Source organism: Lacerta agilis, chromosome 1 (assembly GCF_009819535.1).
Source record: "Lacerta agilis isolate rLacAgi1 chromosome 1, rLacAgi1.pri, whole genome shotgun sequence".
Taxonomy (NCBI): domain Eukaryota; kingdom Metazoa; phylum Chordata; class Lepidosauria; order Squamata; family Lacertidae; genus Lacerta; species Lacerta agilis.
In genome coordinates, this window is record NC_046312.1 from 100,920,106 (window position 1) to 100,939,912 (window position 19,807).

Genomic DNA, 19,807 nt, shown 5'->3' on the forward strand with positions numbered 1-19,807 from the left:
TTCACAAGGCAAATGGGAGCCTTTTTGATACAACACTAACTTGGAAAAAGCAACAGGGTTAATTACCACTTAAAGTGTAAATGGCAAATGTCCCATGTTGGGGCTCACTCCTTGGTATGTAAAAGTTAAGAGAGAGACAAAAGACACTTCCAGTTGCTAAGAACCTTTGCTCAAGCACTGGCCCAGCACCGAAGTGCTCCACTACCATAAGCAATGTACTGCAATATGCAGAAGCGAGAATGTTTCTTTCAGCCTTTTGCACTATTGACTCTGGAAACCTGGGGTCTCCAAAGGATCATCGGGATGATCTAAGCATGAGTCTGGCTAAAGAAGCATGTGCATATGTTGCAAACACCTCCTGCTTTGAATCAGTGCAGTAAAGATCACTGTCTGCTAAACCCATCTGCTTGTGATGCCACACTTTTGCCATTGAATATTAACTTGCTGCAGCAACATCATGGTGACAATCTCAGACCCTCCAATTGTCCCTAATTTACAGGGACAATCCCAGATTTAGAAGCTGTCCCGGTTTCTGATTTGATCTCAGAATGTCTTGATTTTCCTTAGGATGTCACTATTTTCACTTGAGAACTGTTGGAGGATATGGTGACCCCCCCCCAAGCCAAGGAGATAAGTAACTATACAACCTTTAGAAGACATTTGAAGGCAGCCCTGTATAGGGAAGATCTTTTATACATTTAATGTTTTACAGTATTATGCTTTTTTATATGTTGGAAGCTGCCCAAAGTGGCTGGGGCAACCCAGTCAGATGGGTGGGGTATAAATAATAACATTATTTTTGTTATTATTATGGAATAGGGTGTCCCTATTCACATCAGAGAAACGCCGAATTGCTATGCTGAATCTATGCAGACACAAATCTTATGAACAGGTTCCAAACATGCACCCCTACAGTCACCCCATCGTCACAAAGTTGGTAAGGCTGGTTGTGTACCACTTGCAATGATGTGTACCAGAGGAAAGTCAGTTGTGGTGGCATAACCTTCTTCTCTCGGGCTTGAGTGGTCTGTCTCATCCACCTTGCAACTCTAATTCAGTTTCCGGTTATACATGAAGAGGCAAAAAATATGTGAATGCTCCAAGCTGAAACTCCTGAAAAAGGGCAGTCAAGAGAGAACCCTTGAGTAGTACCAAACCTGTGTTTCCTCCTCTTCCTAGTTACCAATGTTCACTGCTATTGTATGCAATTGTTATGTAATGCCTTTACTTAGGACTGATCTACACTCATGGTTTCTAACGCTAAAAATGAGTTTTAAAGGGGTTATGATGTTCATATAGCCATAGGACATTCTTTTAAAATGTCAATAATGTGTTATTAAAATGTGACACCAAAGGACATTGAGTCCCCCCCCCCTGAAATAAGTAGGTAGACTGCTTAGAAAAGAGAAGTCAAATGCCTTCATATTTTAGAATTATATCAAAAACAGTGTTCTAAGAACATTTAAAGAGTGAGTATAGATCCAGCCTCATTCTGGCAAATCTTTAAAGCAAGGCACACCTGCAAGTGGTGATGAGGTGGCCAGCAGCTAGTATTATTTACAAGGTGTGACTGGAAAGTTCAGTGAATGGTCACAGAAATCGGACAGCGAGAAATATTCAAACATACATACATTACAGGCCTTCAAAGTAGGCCCCCTCTGATACAATGCACCTTTGACAACATTTGTAGAACTGTTGGAAACATCTGGAGAAGTCCTCTTTTCATACTGCATTCAGTTCCCTCCTCACAGCAGCTTAGACGTGTGAAATGCTGGAAAAATCTGTGCCCTTTCAGTGCAGATTTCAGTTTTGGAAAAGGAAAGAAATCTGGTGGGGCCAGATTGGGAGAATATGGAGGGTGGGACGACTCAGTAACCTCAGTAACTATTTCACGTGGAATATGCAATACTTCCGCCATCATTCGGACGGACAAGCGCCGATCCCACATCAATAACTCACAAACTCTGTCGACATTTTCCGCCATTCTGCTCTACGGTCTGCCAGACCAAGGGTCATCTTCGATGGTTTTCCGCCCTTAACAGAAACACTTAAACCACTCATACACTGTCTTTCGAGTTACAGCTTCATCTCCGAACACAATTGTGAGCATTTCATGGGTTTCCGATGCCAATTGTATGTTTGAATATTTCTTGCTTTCCGATTTCTGTGACCATTCACTGAACTTTCTGGTCACACCTTGTATTTAACCACATTAATATCCTGCCTTCCTTCTATCACAGAGCTCAAGGCAGCATTCATGGGTTCTCGGGTGGTCTCTCACCTAGGCACTGACCATAGCCAGACCTGCTCTCCTTTCACAAGGTGGCTGCAACACAAACTTCAGGTCATGCCTACCAGTTCCTCCATGCAGCATCCAGACTGGCTTTCTCCACCTCCGTGCTGGATCATCCCTCAGGATACGGATCCTGTCCGTACAGTGAACAGGTTTTGCTTTTAGGAGGCAATTCTGCACCTAGCACCATGCAAATGGGTAAACAGATTGTCTATATTCACCGATCCCCTGCTGGAACTTGAGGGTCCATGCATTTACTATTAGACCGGTTCTTGCTGTTATAAGCATCCTAGTTAGAAAATGAAATGCAGTTATTTGCTGCTCTGGCCATTACATTCATGCTAGGAATTGTGTGAATTTTACCAGTCCAGCAAGCGGTGAAGGGGTCGCTATTTCCCCCCAATGTTTACTGGTTCCACATTATCATGAAATCAATCCCAGGTGCTCCCTTGTTCATCAGTTATTATTTTACTAGATGTACAGTACGCCGTTTTATTCATGACTGTATCACCGTTAGCACTGTGGGGTTCTGCGCTATTTTTTCCAGCAGAGCTGCCCATGTAATAAATGACAGGCCTCCCAGAGAGAGTCTGATTGGAATGCATCTCCTCTGTCCAAATCAGGCTGAGTGTAGGAAGCCGGCTCACACATCCTGCAGTGTGCAATCCATTCTTCCCCAGCAATTGCTCAAGTTTCCCTTGTCAGAAGCCAACCACCTGTGGTATCTGTTTGAAAAGTACATCTAAGTTTAGAGCAGTTGTAGGAGTGCACACCCTCTGAATGAGGAGGAAGAGCAAACAGTTCAGCTGCTTTGCAGAGTTAATTTAATTCAGTGCAAAGTCATTCCTCCTTCTGTTAACAAAAATAACATGTACCATCCTAGGGGAGCACTTGAAAAAGGACTTCTTTTGCATTCTTAAGGTGTACCACGTGAAACTCTTGCCTCCACAAGATGGGAGGGCCTCCTTTTTCCATGCAATGTGGCAACGCAACCCCAGCTAGTTGGTTTGTTTGGGGGTTTTTTTAAGCAAGGCAGAGGCAGATCACAAAACAGAAACATCACAGAGGGAACGTCTGCCAACCTTCTCTGGACATTCTCTTTGGCTGCCAGTCAAAGTCACTCACCGCTTGTTGTAGTGCTAACCCACTTGGATGGAAAATTTGTAAACAGCTCACCTGAAACCCAGACCGTGATACAGTACAATAAAAGCATGGCTAATTAACATGCTTAGAACTGGCATCTTTTTATTTAGAAAAAGGAGTTGCACTGGTGGTCAACCCAGTTCTGAACCATGGCACAGGTGAGAGGGTTTAACGCTTTCCCCCATTGAAATTTCCTGGCAGTCACCCCACCCCACTGCAATATCTCCTGATGGAAAAGAAATAATTTGTAATTCTGATTTTCCATACCACTGCTCAGCCAACATTAACAGTGCAATCCTATGTATATCAGTGGGACTTGCTCACAGGTTACATGTGCATACCAGTGCTGCCTAAGCAAGCCTTTGGCTGTTGACATTGGATTTGGAAAGTCCATTTGTCACAAGCACAGAGCAGTCCCGGGTTTTAAAAAAGTAAAACAAAAAATGGGCAGCCACAGAGGACGGATTACAACTGTGCAAAGCATATGGGGTTATTCTCTAAGCATTTACTGTATAAACATGATGTTCGTGACTGGATCTCATTCTCGTTCTGAGCAACCTCGGCCTATAACTGTAGGTGTTGGTACCAAAGTGCTGCTCGCTGTCGTTAATATTGCCAGGCAGCAGCCCACCCAGGTTGCTACTTATTTAAAATATTTTTAGCTTAACCTTCATAAAACTGCTCAGGGCAGGGAAACAACAAATAATCCTTCTAACTAGCTAAACAATACACACAATGAAATGATTTCTCTGTACCATGGTTAAAAGGTAAAGGTAAAGGGCCCCCTGACCATCAGGTCCAGTGGTGTCCGACTCTGGGGTTGCGGCGCTCATCTCGCTCTATAGGCCGAGGAAGCCGGCGTTTGTCCGCACAGCTTCCGGGTCATGTGGCCAGCATGACAAAGCTGCTTCTGGCGAACCAGAGCAGTGCACTGGTTTACCTACGCCGTTTACCTTCCTGCTGGAGCGGTCCCTATTTATCTACTTGCACTTTGACGTGCTTTTGAACTGCTAGGTGGGCAGGAGCTGGGACCGAGCAACGGGAGCTCACCCCGTGGCAGGGATTCGAACCGCCGACCTTCTGATCAGCAAGCCATAGACTCTGTGGTTTAACCCACAGCGCCACCTGGGTCCGTGGTTGGGTACAGCTAATTGCCTGTGACTGCAATCCTAACCCTACTTGCTTGTGTTATGAGTTGGGCGAGTTCCTTCTAGATGATGTCCTGAGTCCCTTCCAGTTATTAGAATCCTCTTATCTGTAGGGGTAGAGTGTATGAGAGCAAGCTTGCCGAACCCGTCCCTTTGTCTAGGCAATGGCATTGGCTGGTTAGTTAAGAACCATAATCAACATAATCAAAGAAGTTGCTCCATGTCATAAAAATGGGTGGTCCTCCCTCCCCTTCCTCACAGCTAACTGCTAGGTAGGAGAACAAAAGTCAGAGAGTCGTGTGTGAGCAAGCTGGAAACCAAAGCTGTGACTAATGGAGAAGGAAGATCTGCCCAAGCATTAATGCTGTTTGCCCTTGCATCTTATGTTCCAGTTGTATACATGTGTAAAAAACAACAACACCCTATGTCCTAAAGACACCAGTGTCTCTGTCAACCTTCATTCTAAGGAACCAGAACCCCTGGGATCTCTTGCAACACGGAGAATGGAGCGGCATGTACCACCAGGGAGTAAGCCCTACTGAGTTCAATAGAACTTGCTCCTGAACACACATGAGGATTGTGCAGTACAACTAGCAAAAACATAGGCACCTAACATAATAGAGCATTGAGGAATGGAGGTCTTTTTATAGGACCTTTCCTTTCTCCATAGTGTTTGCATGCTGTATGTGTGCAGGAATCTCTTACAATCCGGTTTCACAAGTATCTCACAGGGGTTGTTGCAAACAGTACAATACGAAGTATGTTTGCTCAGAAATAAGCCAAGTTCAGTATAATTCATTAAATGCATTTAGGACCACTGCCTGAATTTCTGAGCGTAACCTTTCCCACAGAGTATGTGTGCTCACAGTGATTCCCCTCTGCAAATACAAGGAAAACCAAATACAATCTTGGGAGGCACTGATGTCTTTTCACCTTTCTAACACGTAGATATAACCTGCATAAAAAGACAAGATTTTTGATTGGATAGTACTGTCTCTATTGGAAGGTACTTTTTAATTACAGTATATACACAATTTCCCTCTTCGGCACTTTACATAGTGGCAGTTCCAGAGGAGAAATGATATTCCAAATGTACAAGGATTTAGCTCAGGCATCCCCAAACTTCGGCCCTCCAGATGTTTTGGACTACAATTCCCATCACTACTGACCACTGGTCCTGTTAGCCAGGGATCATGGGAGTTGTAGGCCAAAACGTCTGGAGGGCCGCAGTTTGGGGGTGCCTGGTTTAGCTGAACATAGGGATTCGGGTTTTGTGAGCTGGGAAAAAATTTGAGCTGGACGGTATTTGGCTCCCTCTTGTGCTTTTTGTTTTTATAACACTTGCAATGTCCCAGCCTTCCTTCCCTGTGTTCCTTTGCCAGATGGCTATATGCTTCTTCAGTGAACGGCAGAGAAGAGTCAAATCTACCCTTGGTGTGAAAGAGCATCATGAGCCATGTATCAATAGAGACTAATTCTCCATATAGATTTTCCTAACTCATGCCGGTAGTTTCTCAAGCAGACAAAAAATCATGGTGTTTCTCAATCATAGCAGAGGACAAATGCAGCTTTGTCTACTCCAGGTCCCTTAACAGCTCCAGACAGGTCTGGGAATCCCTGTACCTCTTTTCCAGCGATATCATGAGTAATATTAACTTGCAAATGCCCTCTATAGGGAACAGATGCAGGCAGTTGAGAGAAGATGCATTTTCTTCCTGGGGGAAACCCCCCCCCATCATATTTAAATCCCTGCAAATGCTCTGGGCCTTTTGATTTTATTGTGCTGGTTCATTGCTTATCAGGCCAATGGAGAACGTTTGACACCTGAAGACTGCCCTGTATAAAGAATTTTTAATGTTTGATGTTTTATTATGCTTTTATATTTGTTGGGAGCAGCTCAGAGTGGCTGGGGCAACCCAGCCAGATGGGTGGGGTACAATTTTTAAAAAAATATTATTTATTATTATTTTTGTTGGGGACCTAAAATACCCTGCAAACTCCAATGTCCCATTTCCAAGTCGCATTCCTTTTCAATTGGAATCTTGATCGGAACCAATTCACACATGCAATTCATCATCATCACATATTTTCAGTGCCTAAATTTCAAATCATAAACTGTATTTTTTTTTCTGGAGACCTACTCTAAACGAGAGGCAGGGTGGCTAGCTGGAGACCCATATTCAGCTCCTCAACAATCTCCCTTGAAGTGACCTCCCAGCAAATCCCTTTAGTAAAACAGCACCTCCCTCCACATTTCTTTCAGCTCTGGATTACAGTGGTACCTCAGGTTACATACGCTTCAGGTTAAGAACTCCGCTAACCCAGAAATAACGCTTCAGGTTAAGAACTTTGCTCCAGGATAAGAACAGAAATCGTGCTCTGGCGGCGCAGCGGCAGCAGGTCCCATTAGCTAAAGTGGTGCTTCATGTTAAGAACAGTTTCAAGTTAAGAACGGACCTCTGGAATGAATTAAGTTCTTAACCCAAGGTACCACTGTAGTTGGGAAAAGGGAAGGGGCAAGAGCAAATGCCTTCATTTAAAAGGTTGGAAGAGACCGTTGCCTGAAAACCCTGCAGAGCTCTTGCCACTGTTGATAACTCTGGCCTGCATCAACCAATGATCAGATACTGAGACAGCTACTTATGTTGTTGATACTCCCATCACTACCTGTGAACATGGCCAACAATCGGGTTGGTAGGAGCTGTAAGTTCAGCAACAAGGGAGAGGGGTCCATGGGCTAACCACCCCTGCACTATAAAACTCATGGTATGATACAGCTCCAGTTTTAATTGTCGATGCACAAAAAGGACTAACGTGAAACAAATTGACCAACAGAGCCAGCTTTAATCATGATACTGAACACCAGTGTGGTATAGTGGTTAAGAGCAGAAGTCTCATAATCTGGTGAACACAGAAAACAGCTTCAGCTGTCCACACTAAACTATGACATCACCTTCTATATAACAGGACCATTGAAGAAAGCTCCCAAGTGAGCAGGAACATGCTGAGAATGCTGGGTCGTTTTGACCAGAAAAAAAGGCTGGGAGGAAACAAAAACTTCCAGAAAGCAAAACCGCTCTATTAAGTAGTATGTTGAAATCCTGAGGGAAGACACTGAAAAGGTCACATCTATAGGCTAAAAAACCCCCACAAATTGCTAAACTGTTCTACTTTCAGCTTTTCCGCTAGGCAGCAGCTCTCCTTTCACTGTAACTGTCAATATGTTTCAGCTCACTTTATTGTCAGTGTAGAACTAGCCATTATGGTCAACACAGTACTTCCGCCAAAAAATGAGCCTTCTGTAAAGCTCTTTCACTCTTCCTTTTCGCCACTTGCCCTGTGCCATTTTACCACTTCTGTTGACCACTGATGTGGTGCAGGGGTCGGGAAACGGACGATACAACAACAACATCATAATGTTTGATGGAATGTTTGATGGATTATTGTATTTTAATATTTTGTTGGAAGCCGCCCAGAGTGGCTGGGGAAGCCCAGCCAGATGGGCGGGGTATAAAGAATTATTATTATTATCACAACACTACCACGTGTGCATAAAATGTTACAAGCAGAGAACACAATTCAAGAAGCAAAATGAACCCCTGTGTTGCAGAGAACACAACAGAAGGTTGCAGCTTTCGGTGGCAGCTCCTGTGCCGAACATAAAAATCTAGGTCTGCCCTCAAGAGATCAAAATAACCAGTTGCCTATCTCCAAGGTTCTCTGGAGACATTTCCCATCATTTTATTTACTTGTTTTGCAAACTCATATATGTCTGAGGAGGATCCTATGATATCAATGTGAGTTGGGTATGCTAGAACCAGAACGTTTGGATACTGGCTCCTTAACATCTCACATGCACGCTCACGTCTCCGTTTCTCAGAGTTGTTGGACTTTTCATGTGACAATCTTTCTTTACGCAGAAAGCCATATAATTCTGCCAACAAGCCTTCAACCCTAACTTTTGCATGTCTTAACGGTCTGGAACCTGGTTTTGTGCTGTCACTCTTTAGATATATAGTGGTGACCTGACCATCTATAGCAGCATAACTACTAACACCACTTAGACTCCTTTGGTAAAACTCTTCTCTAAATGTCCTCATGTAGTGATATGTATCGGTGTCAAGGGCAACAGTCAGTCCTTCCTCCTTACTGGCATTTTGCACAAAATTATTTTTCAGCTCTGAGGATAATCCACTGTTTGCCTGTCTTGTACCAGGCCTGTGATCTGATGCTTTTAGATTTCTTGCAGCATGTTGTTCTGAAAGGGAATGCTTTATGTTTAATAAGATATCCTTTTGGAGGGCACTGATGGCTAAAAATGGACCCTGTACACTTATTAGCCCGTCAGACTGTAATAGCCCAAAGCTCAAATTAGGGAACTTCTTCTTGAAGTCTTGCACCAGACTTTCCAAGTTGTATTTCTCTCCAAATGGGGACAAATTGAGGATGCATGTCACGCAGGTAAAAATCTAGAGAGAGACAGAGAGAGAGAGAGAGAGAGATCATAACTGAAAGGCAACACTGGACTTTTAAGCCAAAGGCACCTGTGTGCATATATTTACACTGATGCCTTATTACACTTAAGATGAGCCCTGCTGGATCAGATGACTGCCCCATTTAGTCCGGAAGCACTGTTCTCACAGTGCCCAACTAGATGTCATGGGAAGCCCAAAACAAGAACCTGAGTGCTACAATACTCTACCCACCTGTGATTCCCAGGCATTCAGGGACATACACTGCCTGACATTGGGAGGTAGAACATAGCCATTATGGTCAGTAGCCATTGATAATCTACTCATCACTCCCATCGCTCGACTCCTCAGTTGCCCCTTCTCTGTGAAACATTAGACTGTAAGCTCTATGGAGAAGAGATCTACTGTTATCATTATTTACACAATGACATGGACATTCACTGTGCTGTACTGTTAGAATAACGACGCTGTATTCCCAGAGGGGCAGCTGTTCTAAGTTATTTGCAGCAAAACCAGCCAGGAGTCTTATGTCACCTTAAAAACTAACAAATGTATTAAGGCATAAGCTTTCATGGACTTTAGTCCACTTCCACAGATGCATTGTGGGGGTGGAGAATTGTAGATGATGAAATCAGAAGAAAATGAAACGCAGAGTAGTACAAACTGTGCTGATTATGTTATTAAGAGTGAATGAGTGAGTGAGTGAGTGAATGAAATGCATGCTGAACACTGCCAGACATACACACAAAAGGAAGCCTCGTGGTTTCTTAGAGACGAACAGGGTGTGCAGCCAGTGGGTTACAGTCCACAAAAGTTTATAATACTTATACACTACATTATAGGACATCTCTTCTTCAAGGAGCTCAAGGTGACATAGATGGTTTTCACCCTCTGCATTTTATATTCACAATAACTTTTCCAGGTTGGGTAGGAGTGCCCAAGGTCACCCAGTGAGTATCACAGCTGAGTATCTAAATTCCTGGTCCATTTCTCTAACCACTATGGGATATATTTTGATTGAATGAGCCAGTTCTGGTTATCATGTGAGTCAAGTATTAAACCAACTTCAAACCATGGTTTAGCACCTGGCCTGTTCTGAAGCTAGTACAGTTGCACCTTGGAAGTCAAACAGCTTAGTTCCTGGACGTTTTGGCTCCCAAACGTCACAGACTCGAAAATGACTGTTCCGGTTTGCGAACTATTTTTGGAAGCTGAACATCTGATGGGGCTTCTGCAGCTTCCAACTGACTGCAGGAGCTTCCTGAAGCCAATGAGAAGCCATGCTTTGATTTTCGAACATTTTGGACGTCGAACGGATTCCGTTCGACTTCCAAGGTACGACTGTATTCATAATTTCCTGGTTTGAACAAAGAACTCTGGCTAAGGAGAAACTTCCTAGTTTAGATTGGAGGTGTGAAGGGGCTGCGTGCAGGGGCAAAAGGTTTGTGCATATCTTGGGCTTAATAAGCAGAGATATGATCCTCTAAACTGGCCCTATAGGTCACGCTGCAATGATACTCTGTGGGTCCCTGGCATGGTATAAATAGGACAGGGTAAGATGATTGTTTTCAGATGGCAGCGCATGCCTCAGTTGGACTAGGTGACCTGTAAAATCCTCTCACGTGTTGCATACAACAGGCTGAAACCAAAGAGGGACTATTAATCACAAGACGCTTATCTCAGCTGAAATTTAACAAAGAGCAAAGGTACTGACCTCCTGACAAAAAAGAGCTCCTTGGTGACACCTGCCACTTCACAACTCCCCCCCACACCCCCATTTATCTCTCTCTCTCTCTCTCTCTAAGGTATTATGTATGTGCATATATTTTCATTTAGCGTTAAGTCAGTTGGAGACCTTCAAGTGAGACGTGACTGATAAGTTTCATAAATAAATAAAGTAAACAACTGCAAGGCTGGAGAGTCCAAGAAGAAGAAAAGTTGAGCTGGGGTAACTTACACTTTTTCCATATGACGACACTTTCAAGGGATAACCCACAAGCAGCCTCTTGTCCTCCAGGCTGTGGTCGCCTTTCCTGAGAACATTTTCTGCATCTGAGAAGGAATTCAGATTTTGTCTTGTAGAAAAAAGTAAAAGTCAGAATACTTTGTTGCCAACCTGATTCCCGGAATACCTCGATTTTGTGGAAGGGGGGTGGGTCCCCTCTCATTGGTAGTTTTCCTCTGGGATTCCTTCCCCCACCCCCAGTGTTCGATACTTGTCTCCCAATACATTTTTTGCACCGTGAACAAATTGTTCCGAGGAGAACGATGGCCGCCTGTCTCTTTAGAAGATTAATTGGCAGCAATTTTACTCCCCTTGAGGCTTAGCTGCAATTTTTTCATCTGCCAGGCAGCACACTATACGTTTCATTCTTGTGCGAGTACTTTAAAACACCCACGCAAATGCTCTCTCTCTAAAGCCTCGCTGCATTTATGTCTCTGACAAATGGCAGGCAACCTTGTACACTGTGAGAGGTTTCAAACCCAGAGTACGCCGAGCCAAGGTGTCAAGAACACAGGAGTTTTACAGAGCATGAATTCTGCTTTACGGTTAGGGGCCCAAAATTCTAATTTCCTTCCTCTGACATTACCTCGTTCATCTTCAAACGTTACATATGCCACTCCTTCTGTTGATGTCGGGTAGGCAACATCCTCCACATCGCCACCCTTATTCTTTGCCTTTTGAAAATGAATCATTAATATGTCAGCCATGACGTCGTCACTTAGGAGGCCATCTGGAACACCGCAGACCACAATGGTTCTTTTTGGCTTGGCAGCTTGTGTGGTGGCCTGTGAAGAAACACAAGGGATACTGAAAGCGCCTGATCTACACACACACACCCCTTCAGACTGTCACTAAGGAGGGATTCAGTCGTGTCCACTCCCAAATTTAAGTTTGCCCAATTAAAGTGGATGGAAGTGGTGTGGCGCAACAAACACAAAGGGTGGGATTCAACATTGCGTCAAGGAGATTGCTCCGTTGGTGCAAGCTTGCTTGACTGAACAATCACTCCGTCACATGCTGTTCTGCAGGTTCTCCTGAACCCCCAAGCAGAATTAGGGGAAGACTTTGGGATGAGGATGGGGGGGGGGAGTCTTATTGTGCTAGCAGGAGTCCTCGTCTGGGCTTTCGTTAATGGAACTAGGTAGGACTACATGCAATAAGGGAAGCGACAAACAGCTGTTCTAGGAAGTATGGGATAACAATTGATGAGAAGGCATATAACCTCCATCCAAAGAAATCAGGATGAATGCTGCATAAACAACAAGTGTATTCGTATTATTCATTTGATTCAATTCAGCCCCCACCTCTGTAATGTGGCACAGCGATGCTTGTAAATCTGTGATGCCATACCACTTCATTTTTTTAAAAAAAGAGGGGATTTTTATAAGCATTTTAATACAGAAAGTACAAACTGCTGAGGAAATTGTATTCTCAATCAAGTCATTGCTCGTATTGTTGACATGGAACGGATGTTGTGCTTCAAAGAAACATAAAACAATACAAAATAATTAACACTGACTCCCGCTATAGACTTCATTCCATGAAATACTGAAACACAAGAGTCTCACTGTTCTGCACACATAAAATTTTCCTCAGAACTGCCTTTTGGCCTTATTCCTATTCAGGAAAAAAAATTCTTTGTTCTCATCAGTTCCAGAAAAACAGCCCATAGGACTGAGGTCCAGCGCCGAGGGTCTTCTAGCACTTCCCTCACTGCGAGAAGTGAAGTTACAGGGAACCAGGCATAGAGCCTTCTCGGTAGTGGCTCCCACCCTGTGGAACGCCCTCCCATCAGATGTCAAAGGAATAAACAACTATCTGACATTTAGAAGACATCTGAAGGCAGCCCTGTTTAGGGAAGTTTTTTTAAAAAAAATTACTGATGTTTTAATGTATTTTTAATCTCCTGTTGGAAGCTGCCCAGAGTGGCTGGGGAAACCCAGCCAGATGGGCAGGGTATAAGTAAATAATAATAATAAGAGTAGCACATAGTTTCAACACTGAATGAACTAATCCCTGGCTACTTTCCTAAAAAGTGTACCAACCAGCTGCTTTTCTACCCAAAGGCATCAAACAAACCAATTGAAAACCATGGTGAAATAAAACAGTCTTTAGAGATGATGGAGATGATGATGATGATGATGATAAACTATGGTGGATGAAGATGTCTCACGTTGGGTGTGGAGTTTCACGGCCTAGGCAACACTATAGGCCTTACTCTATAACAGAAAATTGTACCTCAGACAGTAGTTGGACACCAAATATTTGGTTGGTTTGGAAAGGGGAGTCAGATTATTATTATTATTATTATTATTGCAGTAAATCTCACCATTCCCCATCAGGAGTGGCATGGCTTTAGTATGTATGGAGGAGCAGATCATTTTGTACATAATTTGGTGTGCCAGTGTGGAGACGATGATAGGAAGAACTGTCAATAATTGCTGACATCTTTCAACCTAAGCTAGCTTTGCATCAAATCTCTGTACAATGCACTTAATGTCTATTCCTTGGGTTCCTGCTTCAGAAAGGAGACAGGGCGACGCAGTTGTGCTACAGCCTGCAAGCACTGCTGTAGGAGGGCTCTTTTTTAAAAAAAAGATATATTAAAAAATGACAAGAAATCAGAACTATGATTACCATCACTGTCTCCTATTTCTAAAAGGAGTGAAGAAACAGACTCAAACAGACAGCTCAGCAACCTTATCCGCAAACTTTTAATCCAAGATGACGCAAGGACTATTTTTAACACACTTCATGCTAAATAGTGCTGGAAGCATTCACTTATGCAATGGCCATTATATCCCTTTCTCCTAAAGCACTGCAGAATGAACTGAATCTTCTTTATCGTGAGCTTGCAGAATGGAAATTGCAGAATGCACAAAAAAGTATACATTTCCTACAAAAGGGACATAAAACTTTTGATTCCGGAGCATGCTAAAGCTACCCAATATTAGAAGCGTTGGGAAAGGAAGCAGATTTTAATTTTAATGACAGGTTTTTATGGGCATTTGCTTTCCATACTCTAAAACCCCCTCCTAGAAAAATAGCTTTCCCTCCTCCCCCACTGCTGATGTCTGGCAGCTGACAGAAGAAAATCTTTGGAGAATTTATGCCAGTCAGAAAACCAGGGTGTGGGGAGGGAGGCCAAGGTGAATGCTAGAAACGGCTGTAATTGTTGTTGCTGGCATCCATCTGTCTCAAGACACAATGGAGTGCGCTTCCAGGGTGTGAGAGCCAGTGTGGCGTAGTGGTTAAGAGTGGTAGACTCGTAATCTGGTGAACCAGGTTCGCATCTCCGCTCCTCCACATGCAGCTACTGGGTGACCTTGGGCTAGTCACACTTCTTTGAAGTCTCTCAGCCCCACTCATCTCACAGTGTTTGTTGTGGGGGAGGAAGGGAGAGGAGAATGTGAACTGCTTTGAGACTCCTTTGGGTAGTGATAAAGCGGGATATCAATCAATCAATTTATTTATTGCATTAGCCCTATGGCCATAGCACATGGTAAAAGACCAGGCAGTAGCCTGACATGATTATACAGAGAATACAACAGTTAAAACAATTAGAAGTAAAATTGAGCAGGTTAAAACAAATAAAATAAAAAGTAAAGATAAAAAGCACTAGCAGGCGTGACGACAGTCTCCATGTTGGGAATATACATAAGACTAAGGCTAAGGGAAGTTGGCCAAAAAGGTGGTCCTGAGTTTCAGGGCCTGTAATATGTAGATGGCCAATCCACGTGAAACCAAGGGGTTGGCATCCACCAGTAGATGTTTCATGCGGTCATCGTCCCTGGCGATAGTCGGCGGGATTAGAGAGAGAAGCCTGGATCTTATAGAGGCGTATAGTGGGCAGTAGAGGAAGAAGTGAATAAAGTCCTCTATCTTTCCATTGTTGCATGGGCAGAGTCGAAGATCCAGAGGGGTATTGGAAAATACACCCTGTAGGAATGCTGTGGGAATGGCATGAAATCGAGCCAGTGTAAAGGCCCTGGAAAAGCGGGATATCAAATCCAAACCCTTCTTCTTCAGGGGTGAAGTCAAACCATTGTGTTAGCTCCAAAGTGACCTACCCGGGGCCACAGGTGAGAGCTGAGTGCAGGGTGGGGACCAAAGGTGGACCAACTACCTCAAAAGGAGCACTACATGCCCCCACCAGAGGTACTACCCCTACCCATATACCCTGGGTTTTCAGATAAAGCTAGCATATTCCACACATAGGTTCGTTTGTCCTGCGATATCTTGATGCCTGGCATGCCGGACTCCAGGGGTCTGCCAGCCGTTTACTGGCTTTCTATCGAAAGTCAAGCATCCAGTCCTCATGCCTGGGGGGGGGGAAGCTGGCAAAAAGATTCCTTTCTCACTTCTCCATGTAGCTCATGTGCTTGGGCGCACAAATTGGGCACAAAAAGTCTAATGCCACACATCCTGGCCCCATCCCTTACCTTGGGAATGATGAAAGGTAAAAGGAAAGAAGGGAGGAAAGGCGGACAGACAAACAGATGGAAGGACGGAACCCCCTTCGGATCATACCAGAGGACTCGGCTCAGCCATACTCAGATTTGGCAATCCTTAAAGTCAGAGAAGCCAGAGGGATGGGAAAACTAGTCTGCCAGGCTTGACATACCCACCTTATCCACTCTCTCTCCAATAAGCAAGCAAACTCTACAATGGAGTGCACATACATTCCAGTGCAAACTCTGACAAGATTTACTGCCATTAACCATCAAGAAGGGGAAGAAGGGGAAGTGAGAGATTTTACTTTCTTGGGATCCATGATCACTGCAGATGGTGACAGCAGTCACGAAATTAAAAGACACCTGCCTTTTGGAAGAAAAGCAATGACAAACCTAGACAGCATCTTAAAAAGCAGAGACATCACCTTGCCGGCAAAGGTCCGTATAGTTAAAGCTATGGTTTTCCCAGTAGTGATGTATGGAAGTGAGAGCTGGACCATAAAGAAGGTTGATCGCCGAAGAATTGATGCATTTGAATTATGGTGCTGGAGGAGACTCTTGAGAGTCCCATGGACTGCAAGAAGATCAAACCTATCCATTCTTAAGGAAATCAGTCCTGAGTGTTCACTGGAAGGACAGATCCTGAAGCCGAGGCTCCAGTACTTTGGCCACCTCATGAGAAGAGAAGACTCCCTGGAAAAGACGCTGATGTTGGGAAAGACGGAGGGCACAAGGAGAAGGGGACGACAGAGGATGAGATGGTTGGACAGTGTTCTCGAAGCTACTAACATGAGTTTGGCCAAACTGCGAGAGGCAGTGGAAGACAGGGGTGCCTGGTGTGCTCTGGTCCATGGCATCACAAAGAGTCGGACACGACTAAACAACTAAACAACAACAACAACAACAACAAACCATCAAAACCTACACAAGTGCAGGAATATATGGCAAGCCAAAAAATAAGCCATGGCACAATGGAGGCAAAATAAAAATAAAAAATCAAATCTACATCCAGACTGGATCTAACACCTCTCCTCCTATTACTATGCTAATGCTTTTAAAAAAGTGTGTGTGTGTGTATTTAAAAAACCACCACTGGATAACCTCCTAAAATTGATGAATCCATGGGCTGAAGAAAGAATGCAAAACAAGTTAGAGCGATGAGAAACACAGAAGGAAAGTTTTGGAGCTTTCTTGAGGCAATGTAAACGAAGTGCAATAGCTCTTCAATGAGATATTCTAGGTGGAATGAAATGCCCTGCTTACCATATACTGCACTCTTCAAACTTCCCACGTGGCAGCTCTAATCTTATAAAGAGGCATAAGCAGTAGCAGTTATCTGTAGCCGACAGTCACACAGTAAAATTAGTATTAGTATTAGCACTGCCATGCAGTTTGTCCTTTGGGTTACTTGCACAGCTGGAGAATGCAAATGATCCACTCTCTGCAGTTTGATCCATTATGCTGGAAACTTTTAAGATTGATTGCTGGTTTCTACTATAAGTATGCATCTGCATTAGCTGTGCTTCATGTAATCTGTACCCATAAGTACCACAAGTAGCTTGTACAGTCCACACATCATCCTACATCCTTTCCCCACTTGCGTCCAACTCATCTTCAGTGGAAAAGTACCTCAATGACCAGGAATTAACTCCCATGCAACCAGTGTTCGAAACTCCCATTGTTCTAGACGCGTTTTGCAACAGGGAATTTCTTTAGCACAAGCAGTTTCTGAGCTCTGGGTGCAGTACTGCGCGTAAGGTTTCAGATTAAAACTGCAGAGTGGAAGGAAAGGAGGACCTTTTTCTGCCTCCCCACTTCCAGCTACTCTCTGAAGACCGGAGAAGAGACCCTCTTAAGAAAATTAGAGGGGTGGGCAGGGAAAAGACTAGACCTTGTGAAAAATGAACATAATATTTTAGCTGCAGTTCATTCATTTTCAGCTTTGTATTATTGTTATTTTAAAAGCATGCCTAGACATTCTGTTGTTGCACCCATAACCTAGGTTTACGGTGCCATTTAGCTCCTAGCTTTCATATCTCAGTTTCTAACACTGCATGCAACGGAAGTCTTGACATTCCACAATGTCCTTCATCTTGGTTAACATTCCAAGACTCTTCGCCCAGATTTTTCCCCCCATCCCTAACAAAAGAAAATTATTTCTCTCTCACACTCCAGATAATTCTTGGTTAACAGAACTGGAGTATACCTGCACACCTTTTTCTGGGGGCGGGGCGAGGAAGCACATTGCAGCAACATTACCTAAGTATGCAAGAATGCAGAAACACAACTACATGTATATTTATTTATTTATTTATGACTGCCCAGTGGTTCAGTGAGGAGCCTGAGAATAGGAAGCATATATGTACAGGAAAAGCATGCAGAGCAGGAGAAGGCAACCAGGGGCAACCCAGAAAACAAAGGACTGCAACAAACTGCCTTGTTGGTTATTGCTCTTACATATGCAAGCCACTGTGAGAATCTTTTCCCACTGAAAGCAAGGGAAGGACAAAGGAATGCTAGTAGCAACTGGGATGCAGTGGTTAGCTTGCTGGGACTGGCTGCTGGAAACCCAGGTTCAAATCTCCACTCAGCAATTAAACTCACTGAATTACTTTGGGAAATGTACCATCTCTCAACCAAACCTACTACACAGTGTGGCTGTGGGGCTACAACACCACTCTTGAGTTAGCTGGAGAAAGTGCGAGATTCAAATGTGATCATTAACTCGTCGTCGTCATTAGCGATCAGCGATGATGGAAAAGTGTTTACTGTATCCTTTATTGCTATCCATCAGAGACAGAAAGGGGGAGGTTAAGGTGGCCAGGTTGCCTATGCTTCATTTCAACTCTCTAATTTAGGTTGCTTCCGGGTGTGCTTATTTACCATTCAACCTGATCAGGTTGACTAAGATTTGCAAAGAGGTTAGACGATGTCAGCTGACTTGTTTGCAGAAAGGTTATAAGATGTTGCATCAAGCTATTATGATTAATATTATTAATAAAATTTGTATACCGCCCTATACCTGCAGGTCTCAAGCAACTGTTACCACACAGAACCTATTTCCCCATCTCTTACCTTATTGCAAACGGTCCAGTTTTTCTAACAGTGCAGCCTTGAATTTCCTGATATGTGTATGAGAATGCCCACTGGTTAAAAAACAACCTCCCCCCACCCCCGCCATTGTTAAACAATGGGGAGTCAGAAACCAATCTACTGAAAATCCCTGCAGATCCTTATCTAGCTTCTGCACACTCCTGCTCTTAAGGGCCCTCATCTTATGTCCATAGTTTTATTGCAGTGCTTTCCAAGCCAACCTGGTACTGGGGATGGAGAGGTGTTTTAAAACCTTTTTGTATAAGCCAAGGACAGAAATATACGCAATCGATCTTTTGATTCATCATGCTAGTGAAAAACCAAGTGATACTGATCACAAACAGTTGCTAAGGTAACTAAAGGCGCCTATCAAATTACCAGAGGCCCATTAAACAAAGCTTCCTGAGTGCGCGTCATAAAAATATGGAGCTCAAGGGCTCCTGGAAAAAGTGACTTAAGTTTCTCAACAATCTAGGTTTAAAATTAGTTTATGCAGATGCAGATTATCATTCTACTGATCTGCGTCTAAGGTGTGATTTTAAAAAAAAAGCAACCTGAGATGCAGCATACTCCGCCACTGGAGATCTCCCACTGGCGAACTAATGCCAGTGTAGTGGAAGAAGCAAAGATCACCAGTGTCGAAGCAACGGTTCTTCAACATCCACTTCGTTGGACTGGTCATGTTGTGCGGATGCCCGATTATCTTCTTCCAAAGCAACGACGTACTGTATTCCGAACTTAAAAAATGGACAGCGTAATGCTGGTGGTCAACAAAAGAGGTTTAAAGGTTCTCTCAAGGCAAATCTTTTTCTTGTTTTAAAATGTAGTATAAACACCGAAAATTGGGAAACACGGGCACAGAACCTGTTTGGCAACTTGGTGTAGCTACAGAGGAAGGGAAATACAGTATTGGAGGGCGCCCCAGAGACGCGACTACTCCACCCCGGGGAAACGCTCCTGGTTCGGCGTCTTTCCAAAGAGCCACCCTCTAGGGAGCTTCAGAAAACCCAGCATTTGCTCCACGAGTCCCCGTCAGCAAGGCAGATATAAAAAGGCAACGCCTCGATCACTTGCCATAGTCGCGCAGATCTCGCCTCGCGAAGCGTTCCTCCTGGAAGAAGCGACGCTAAAACATTTTTGCTTTCGTTTCTGTCGGGTGTTTCCCTGAAAACTTGGGAGGCGGGGTTAGCAGAGTGCAT

At 43.8% G+C, this 19,807-nt stretch overlaps 1 protein-coding gene across 1 annotated transcript; it reads right to left on the reverse strand.

Moving 5' to 3' along the window:
* Positions 1-8,144: 8,144 nt before the first annotated feature.
* RBM43 (RNA binding motif protein 43) lies at positions 8,145-19,786 on the reverse strand. The gene is made up of 4 exons (XM_033164541.1): positions 19,683-19,786; positions 11,648-11,846; positions 11,014-11,108; positions 8,145-9,053 (listed from the first exon to the last, which is right to left on the reverse strand). Exons 1-4 carry the CDS (start codon positions 19,683-19,685, stop codon positions 8,289-8,291), a joined length of 1,062 nt encoding a protein of 353 aa, XP_033020432.1. The 5' UTR covers positions 19,686-19,786; the 3' UTR covers positions 8,145-8,288.
* Between the last annotated feature and the right edge of the window lie 21 nt (positions 19,787-19,807).